The sequence below is a fragment of the Bradysia coprophila genome, unplaced genomic scaffold, assembly GCF_014529535.1.
Source record: "Bradysia coprophila strain Holo2 unplaced genomic scaffold, BU_Bcop_v1 contig_566, whole genome shotgun sequence".
NCBI lineage: Eukaryota > Metazoa > Arthropoda > Insecta > Diptera > Sciaridae > Bradysia > Bradysia coprophila.
In genome coordinates, this window is record NW_023503810.1 from 6251 (window position 1) to 16432 (window position 10182).

General features: G+C 32.9%; 1 protein-coding gene across 1 annotated transcript; it reads right to left on the bottom strand.

The window, feature by feature from the left end:
• LOC119083217 (mediator of RNA polymerase II transcription subunit 9-like) lies at positions 1-806 on the bottom strand. The gene is made up of 3 exons (XM_037192884.1): positions 540-806; positions 407-470; positions 1-308 (listed from the first exon to the last, which is right to left on the bottom strand). Exons 1-3 carry the CDS (start codon positions 653-655, stop codon positions 144-146), a joined length of 345 nt encoding a protein of 114 aa, XP_037048779.1. The 5' UTR covers positions 656-806; the 3' UTR covers positions 1-143.
• Between the last annotated feature and the right edge of the window lie 9376 nt (positions 807-10182).

Sequence of the window (10182 nt, forward strand, 5' to 3'; positions counted from 1 at the left end):
AATGCAGCCACTAGTAACTGTGCTGCTCGTCTTATCGGATAACTTTCAGACAGCCGTTGCACCAATTGTTCGTTATTGGCAAAGTAACGTAACAAAAACCTTAACACCATCACTCAACTCTTTGGAAATAGATGCGGCCCTTCTTAAAACGGAGTGTTCTTGTACTTTTTGATGAGCTGTTGCTTGAGGGTCAATTGATTTCGAAGCGTTTCCAAGCGTTGCAATTGTTCTTCGATGTTGTAATCGATACCAGGCAACTGTTTGATTTGATTTCGGGCACTTTCGATGCGCTTTTGCAGCTCCAATACCTGCAACGTAGTTTAACAGAAATAAAATTGCTTTCTCATTTCGGATGTGTTACATAAATAGAATGAAGTGAAACGAAAATAAAAACCGAAATTCTAACCTTTTGACTGCAATCCTGAGATTCTCTTTGTTTCGCTGCGTTGTCGGTGGGATCTTTCTCGATACTGACGTTAAATGAAATTGGATGAATAAATCATTTGCTTTAAAAACACAAACAAAGCAAAAATACGAACCCCCGAATAATATCGTAAATAACTGGCAGAATTTCGATGTCAAGAGTTTCGACTGTCACCGGGTTTGTGGTGTTGTTTGGTTGAGTTTTCTTATCAACGCTAGCGGACGATTCCATATCTAATCTATTAATTTTGATTTGATCATTGGACAGGTCACAGTTAGTTCCTTCGTAGCATTTCCACAAGGGCCAAATATACGAAATATTTTAATAGAAAACCAAATAAAACAAAAATTCTCTGTATGTGTTGTCTGTTGAAGCCGTTGAAGCAGAGTGGTATTTTGTTTATGTCATAAATGTTGGTAACAATGATTTCTTAGTAGCGCCAATGAATACTAAGATTCAAAAATATGGGACTCATCAAACGATATTTGCAAACTGGAACATTGTAAAGTACAATCTAAAATTGCTATGCGAAAATGATTAGTTTTGGAAGATATTTTTCTTAGACTCGGTCAAACTTAACAAAAAAAAATATTATTTCAAGCTTCTATAAACCTTTAACGGCCAGATTATCGTAGTTTAAAGTAATTATCCCTCGGATGCTTTTACTCATCTGGATACGAGATATAAAAGTACTTCCCTCATATTGTACTTTATGCGTTTAAAGAGAAGTGACCTCGAAATATTTTTAAATTTCAGTTGTTACTTTGACATTTAAAGTATAGTTTCCACTTAAAAAGAGCACTCCGTATAGCCTCCGTCTTCATGACAGTTGTAAAATAGAACAAAAGAACTGTCACGCAAACGGAGTGGAAATTGAATTTATTTCCATTTTTTACTCCGTTTACGTGACAGTTTCTTTGTTCTATTTTACAACGGTCATGTAGACGGAGGCTATACGGAGTGCTCTTTTTAAGTGGAAACTATACTTAAACAACTGTGAAAACACAAACGGAAACGATTTCATACACAGCCGCATGCGATTGTTCATACAAATGTTGATGAAGTTGTGTCCATATGAATGAAATTTGACAATTCTTATATCCTTGGAACCTAGGTTCATTCAGAATTTTGCTTTAACTAACAGGCAACTAAAACATCAAAAAGTTAGGGAAATTAGTATCCGATTTCGTTACACTAACTGTAAACCCGAGCTTTGACAGCATGAACGACAACGATTGCATCCACAGAGATGAACTAAGCCTAAATGTCAAAGAAGTTCTTTGTAAATTTTTCGTTAAAATTTTCGTCAACCTGAAAGTTGAGGTTACGTTGCCTTCTGTGGATGAAGTTTGACATTTCGAAATGACCTTGGAACAAACCTATAGACCGTTATGATCAAAGCGAGAGTTCCGAAGACCAAATTATAATTTGTCTTGGGGTACTTGTCATTGCCTTAAATAACTGGTCTAAATTATATTTCCTTTCTCAGTTTATATGGCTCCTCAAGATTGATCCATTTAAAATTACAAAAAATGTCATGCACTACGCTGACTACGCAAGAGTAATATTAAGTTTTCTTAGGTAAACAGGTGCTTTCACTTTTCAATTACATTTTTTCTTGTTTTTCTACGGCTAGAAATCAAAGTTAGAACTCAAAGATTGAAAAAGGACTCGAAATTTTTTTTTTTTTAAAGATTTTGTTTCAAGTTGGAAAATCTTTAAAATAATTTTGGTTGTTTCGGTGACTTTTTATGACGAAAATGACCAACGATCGTCCAATATCAACACTATAACATGTGTTATAAGAGAAGAGTGATTAAAATGTCATATCATCAGCGGATGCAATTGCTGTTTCAGCATTATTATTACCGTTACTGACCAAAGTTTGAGGTCCTAATGTGTGCTGAATAAACGAACTTGTTCAAACGAATGGTAACAACCATTCGACAATCAAACTCATTGAACTGAGGTCGCTGTAAGTTTAACTTACCATCACCATCGTACAAGAAACAGCATGGCTTTGCCATATAAACTTAACCGACAACAACTTAAATGCTCTCCGTTTCCATGGTAAAAGTTACGGCTGTATTGTAAAAGAGATACCTTGCGCTCTCGCACCACTTTCGAAGCGGTGTTTGCAGAAAGTGTTGTTCAGTTTGTTTGAGAATGTCGGTCTAAATGGTGGTATCTACGGTCGGTCGTACAATACAAGTGTGAGAAAGTGAATGTTGGCTGTTCTTTTTTGATAGAATTAATCCGTTAAACAGTATAAAGAACTATAAAGGACAGTCTGTTAATTAAAGTGATCGTGTTTTGTGCAAGGAAATAAATTAAATTACAGAAAATTAAGTGAATTTAGTGACGAAATAGAAGGAATATAGCAGGTGTAAATGTATTCTTTTGTGCAGTGGATAATCACACAATATAAATGGTAAAAATTATACACAAACACAAAGTCATCGAATCAAAATTACCTGTTCTGTATTATATATATGTCCGTTTCTTCTCTACGTTATAAGCAACTTTTCTTATAACTGAATTATACACAATCCACACAATCAAATATAATACGCGCCGTGTGTTTGCTACAGTATATTGGAGATACAAAACCTAGAGAAACAACAAACGTCTCGAGTCATTGCACCTTAAGATCTGTGTCGAGTTTTACAAATGATTGGATCAACTTAACTTTTCAATGTGAGTTCAAGCAAATAATAATATTTGTAATTTCATTTAAATTTAATAATTTTTTTTCGTTGCTTTTGCTGCATTTCCGAACCAATAAATATATATTATAACCACGGATGGTCTGCTCGAAATGAATAAATAATTTGCATACATATTTGGGGAGCATATAAGTTTCGGGTGCTTCCCTGTACTTTTAACGTTTTGTATATCAACTCTCGAACTTAACATGAATGTTTGCATACGAAATGTTGTTAGTGGTACAACACATTGCCGGCTTGGAAAATCGATAATATTTGTCTATTGTATGAATCATACTTTCCCTTCTATTCATGTGCAACAAGGAATTATTTATACATGAGCGTATGTATCGAGGGGTGGTTTAAAGAAAGAAAATGCTGTGCAAATCTGATTGTTAGTCGAATTGATCTGTACGTTGTGTGTATATTCTTATACGAAAAATATTTTTTGTTTGAATATATTTTCGGCTATATTTCGGTACAACACAACTATCATAAAACAACAATATTTTGTTGTACAGTACAATGGCATGGTTTTATATTAGGAAGAAAAGTAAATTGCATGTATGTTGTATAAACCAATAAACCATCATATCGAAGTGGTTGATGTGAATCAGAAATGATGATGACGATAATTTAGGAAAATTGGTTGATTTATTTTGTTTATTGTTTATTACATCGATCAAAATGAAATTGAGTTGATTGGAAAGGGAAGTTAAATATTTGCAAAATTATTCCAATTTAATTTGCAGTTTGTTTGCGAATTAACGAATTCATTTTCATCGGATACTACTGGTATATACATACAGTCTACACTTTAATTCGGTTCGATTACACATAATGAGAGAACATTGAATATTGAAATTGAACAACGATTTAACTACTTCGAGAAGCCAGAGGCTATTATTTTTGCTATCGTGATAGGTTCATTAAATAAAAACTTGAAACCAGACTTCGTAATGGTTTCGTTGACTACTGGTCAGTGACCGTCGCTCTTATGATTTAAAAACCATTTCTATCCGTCTTTGCCATACTGGAGTTAAGGGATAGTTTTAGGAATTATTGGGATTATTTTGGGTTTATTCCAGAGATTTCATATGTTAAAAACTTGCGATAGTCTGTATTCCTGCGGACTTGCCAAGTTGGAAAATATTGCGATATCAACTTCATGATGCGTGACTCCAACAATGAGTTCCGTTTTCAGACGAACGAAATATATATTTGTAACTGTCTGCTTTGGCAAAAGTAAATATTGATGCTGCGTACGTGTGTTAATGGGGTCTCACAAAATTAGCAATAATTTAGTTACTACAACGATTCGCTAAGATGGACGCGATTGACAATATCTAAAAAAACAATATTTTTTGTAAAACGATCGGAACACTCCATTAACTGGTGTTAGATCCGTTAAAATTTATTAGCCTATCAGAAATCCCTCCCTCATACAACAAAACCAACGAAAATATTTTGATATTATAATCCGGTAGGTGTCAGGTATTAGGTAACTTTCATCTCTTTTTATAAAATCTAAATAATATTCTGATTAGCATAAGAATTCATACAAATACGGGTGTATATGTAGGTAGGTGCAGAGTTAACTGTTTCTCAGTTTCTCACAATTAAATATTTCGGCTGAAACTTAGGCTTTTGAAATTTATTTTTTAACTGATAAGCCTTTAAGCGAATCGAGTGAACTTATGATCCTATATATGATGAGTACAATAATGTCTTACGGGCGGTAATGCTGCTGAAAATCATGTTTTTAGAAGTTCAAAATTCTTATTAGAAAGCCGATTCAATAGTATATTACTTCCGAGGTTCCAAGTTGTGTATTTGATAAGTGGGGTGTTACAGCCCGACCCGAAGGGGAGGGCTGTATTACCCACTTGTCAAATAACAACTTGGAACCTCGTAAGTACAATGCTTTACGTGATTAGGCAAGTAAATGAAAATGAAACATGCCGTAACACGTAAAATACTTTATGAAAACAATCTGCTAAAAGTGGAAGCTGCGCTGCGGGTACATAAAGAGAAGACATGATTTGCAAAATTCTTTCAGCAATTCAAGGGATTACACGACGGATTGTACAAATGATCCAAAATCATTTAATCTTGTGATCATTTAAAAACATTTCCAACTTTGCAAAGCGTCGTTCATTAATTATTTCCATACAAATTTGTCAAATGAAAATCGCACATATTCATTTTAAATCCCAATATCAAAGGACACTTCAATCAATCAATTTATTTTATCCTCTCTCGCTTCCTGTGAACAGCACAGTTCATTTCGTTGATTCAAAATCGCTCCAGTAATTTGAAACGACATTTCCTTTAAATTTATTAAAGTAGCGTGAGTAAACATGGGAAAAAAATATGAACGAGGCGTGTATGTTGTACGTGTTATTTGTATCCATTTGTGAAGTTCGATTATCTATTGAATTAATTTCACTTTGTTTCATCTGCGTGGAAGTAATACTGCCGTGATTAGAATATAATGTAATCGGCATACCATACTCACCTTTTATCTACCCACAATACGATACTAATTTTGCCATACCTAAATTTTATCATTTTCATATTGAAGCAAACAGTTTTCCGCTTACCGCGTTCAATTTACATCCCATCAAATTTTCTGGATTGCTGTACACGCGCCGAACAACACCGGTCCCCCATATTTACTGTCATTAGATAAAAGATGATTTTGTGTACGAAGTACACTTCTGAATTTGCATATTGAAACTGGCGTATCGGATAGATACATTAAAGTAGAACCAACGGATTCTGCGTTTATTAGCGGGGAAAAAGGGACATTCATTTCTCTTGTAATGAATAATATAAGAGGGTCGGCCGATTTTGCGATATCATCGCTTTTCCATACACAAATGTAATAAGAATAAGCGGATTAAAAGTATGATTTGTATATTTGTATAGAACTTGAAAATTTCAACAATTTTCTTCTTTTATTTATACTGAAATTTCAAATTTGTATACTTCTATTACACACACCACCCCCGACGCAATGATAATTTAATCATTTTGCATAAATAAATTGTTTTACTTAAAGCTGTTTGATGGAATTTAATGGTATTGTCTCTCTATCGCCAAACAATCTTTTGTTCGGTGATGCGAAATAAAACATAAAAACAAATTACCCATAGCACATAATCAAGGGAAGGAAAGGTCAAATTAATTTTATTAACGAGAGACTTTCGTTAATTTCTTTGCGGATAATTTTCCTAAGCCATGGTGGAATGAACAATCTATTGCGTTAAAATCTCTAATCGAGAGCCATTTCTTTTATTACCCTTGACGATGAGAACTATCTTGTTAATTGTACTATTGACATTACGAAAACAAACGGAAACTGGTGGTAATAAAGTTTCATTCTCTCTTTCATTTTTGTTCGTATTGTTTGGAGATTAGCTAATAAACATTTAAGCTAATAATGAAAGCTAATCTCGAGTTCGTTGGTTTTATTACTGTTAATCATAAGTTAATGAGCAAAGTTCAATAAAAGATTCAATCGTCTACAATCATAAAATTTTGAATCACTAGATCTATGTTGCAACCGCAGCGCAATCTTTTATTCACTTGCTTAATTTTAACGAACCGAACAAGTAAAAATCTCATAAAACAAGTTAGTTTGTTGCTAAAGTGGTTATTTGCTGATAATAATTACTACAACTAACATTGCTGATGCTGACTCAATGCGTTGTAAAAGAGAAAATAGAACACCTTAACTTTACATCCTTTACCATCTTTCTACAATTTAACATCGTTTGACTATGTTCTACCTTCTTAATGAAGTAAATTTGGTTAAGTCCACAACGAGATTAAGGTAGAAACTTTTATTGGACGTTTCTTCAAGTTGCAAATATCATTCACTTAACATAATAGCTTTGAAATATTAGATTAGGTGAATGTGGAGCACTATGTGTTTCTTGTTCTACAGTTCTACTCAAATGCAAAATCAGGTAAGTACTTCACAGTTTAAGAAATATTTGTGGCTGTGGGGAGAAACTTATGAACTTCAAAAAAAATAACGAAGTCCTGTTGGCTGCATTGTTGATTACTTGATTTTCCTCTTCGACTTTACGTCTAAAACTGCGCGCCCAATTGTATTTCCTGTTCAATTAATTTACCTTTTAACTTATTTGAGCTCATCGTTAAATTGAAGAGCAATTCAAACGCTCCATTTACCTCCAACAATAAACTTACTCAATTCACTGACTTCTCCGTCAAAACCTCTAAAAAAGCTCATTTATCATTTTGTAACTTTGATACAGTTGAACTCACTATCGAGGAATACAAATTCAAACCAATTCTACTTTATCTTGTTTGCTAAAGCCACATTCGAAAAGAAAATTTATATTGTGATCAAGTACAACATCGTTTTCTATGAATGAAAATTGATGATTTCACACTTGAATTTCAATCTTGTTTGTATATCAACCCAATATTGTATTTTATTATGTTTCGTCTATGTTAAACATTCGACTATAGTTGGTTTGATTTCAATTTTTCAGCGGAAAATCAATTTGGTGTTGGTTTGTCTACGAACAGAAGGGGTGGAAAAGTTTACATTCGTGTAAAATGTGTATGCAAACACAAACAACAATAGCATTGATTCGATGAATGCAAACAAAATGATATTTCCGTTATATTTAATGTACTTGTTGGTGATTAGTTTCCGAGTAAATTATAAAATGTACGAAAAACCGCAATGGCTATAAAACTTTTTGAATCGGGGATTAAACATTATTTCGAATTATTGTGAGTGGAATTTTGATTAATCCCTCAGCTATGGAGCTTTGTTTATGGATCGGACGAGCAAAAACTGAAATTATATTCAATATTTTAGCAGTTTATGCTGCAATGAGCATAAAGCATAAATGAGAAATTCAGCACGATTTTAAGCATCACTGAATTTTGAAAACTCATCAACCGCTGTAGAGTAATCTTACGAATATAATGATTCCCAAATGCAATTGATGGGGTTAGTTAATTGAAACAGAAACACAAGTTATAATAAGAACAATTATTTTGATTACGTACAAAGGTGATATCGAACATTCCGAACGTCTTACCAGATAATAATATTAAACTCCAAAGTTTTGGTATTAAAAATCACTACAGAAAATCACTAAAGCGTATTTGGTGTGGAGAATACCCTGCGTGTACCTACTTATGAGACATTTATCTAAACCGTAAAACCATAACCTTTGAACTCACCAAGATAAATGTAAAATAATAAACGGAATTACTCTAAGAGTGAACTAAACAATGCTCTGACTAAAGTAAGTTAAAAGGAGCTTTGTTCGCTGTAATAATAACTTTATTTTGCTAGAACTGCATATAAAAGTTTACGAACACGTTAAAATTTCGAACATAAATTTCTAAAGTTCTTGAACAATTTAAATGATAATTCACCTAAAGATCCTTTTAAGCAATCAAACATAGATGAACATTTATGAATATCTAATCCACAGTTAGAAAATACCTATAAAATTATCAGAAAATGCTGCGATTCAACTATTTTACCTTGCACATAAAATTTCATAATAAAATCTACAGCCAAAGTGTACCGTATTCAAATGGAGTGTAAACGTTATAATGCATATAATATTCCTCTTTCATAATGACTGGTTATATAAAAGTAAACTATTCATGGCTTGGGTGAAATGTTAAAATAATGATTTAATGAACTCGAACGCAATTTCGATGTGGGACAATTTGCAGAATAAACTTCTTCTTTTTTTTCTGCCGTAACATCAGTTACTGATGCTGAGAATATAGTCGTTTCGGTATGGAACTTTTAATATTTTATGTTTTATTTAGATATGCGAAAATAATTTATTAATGATATTGTACATGCCATTTCGATATAGTTAGTTAAATATGTACGTGAGTTATTAACAGCTATTAAGGCATAATTACAGTGACTTGTAAAAATTTACGCGGTTGACGAAGCTTGACGAATTAATAGATTTATAAAAAAATTAATATTAAAGAAATTGTTATAATTTCTATAAGAAACCAGAGTAAATGAATGAAGACACTTATGTGGTCGTTTAATGTTTATGCGCTTATACCTCTCGTAATAATACAGACTGATAAACATTATTGATTGTGTTAGGATATTGTGGTTTTCATACTTTTAAATGAGCTCTTACTTTTTAAATAAAACCATTCTTGCAAGTCATGAGACTGAGGCGAAATAAATTCATTTTTGCTCCGTTATTTATTAAATCATTTTTGTAAGTGCCTCGAGCTGTCCATATCTATCGATTTGTCGTATTATATTGTTAACATTCCATGTAGAAAGTCGACGTCTTTCTTTGGCAATTTTAAAGTTGTATTTTTTGTCAATACAAAACTTTGTTTCTACAATATTGGCTTATGAATTTTTATTTAATATTGACAACACCAGGTTTATATTTGTGATATTTGTTCCACAATCTGTAGTCAATGTGAAAGGAGATATAATCAATGTTAAGTTGTTCCATTCTATAGGTACGAAACATACATGGTTCTACGATGTACGTTTTAAAGATAGAAATTCTTTAGAATCTGATCTAACATTTCAGTCAGGACTGGGTGATACGTTGAACTTATTAAATAAATTTACTCGCTTCTCGTTTCTAAAACGAAAAAAATCACGTTTCTCAGAGCCGGTCACACTGCTTCAACCAAATGTATTTTCTATTGAAAGCTACCACATTCGTGGTCGGAATTGCGGTCGCACATTTTTCAAAAAGGATTCTAATGGAAAGATATCATCAAAAGTAAACTAAAAACCCGCATTTAAAATAGCCCTAATGTATGCTTTTCAGCAAAGCACCGATGCCTCTTAACAAAATTTTCATAAACTGCTCAGTTTTCTCAGAGCTGGTCGAACTGCTACAGCCAAATCTATTTTCTGTTAAAAGCTAACACATTCATGGTCGTTATTGAAGTCGTACATTTTTGAAAAAGGATTCTGGTGGATTATTGTAAAAATTCTTTGCTTTCACTTCTGCCTAAGGTTCTTTGTGCTACTACTGTTACTTACAC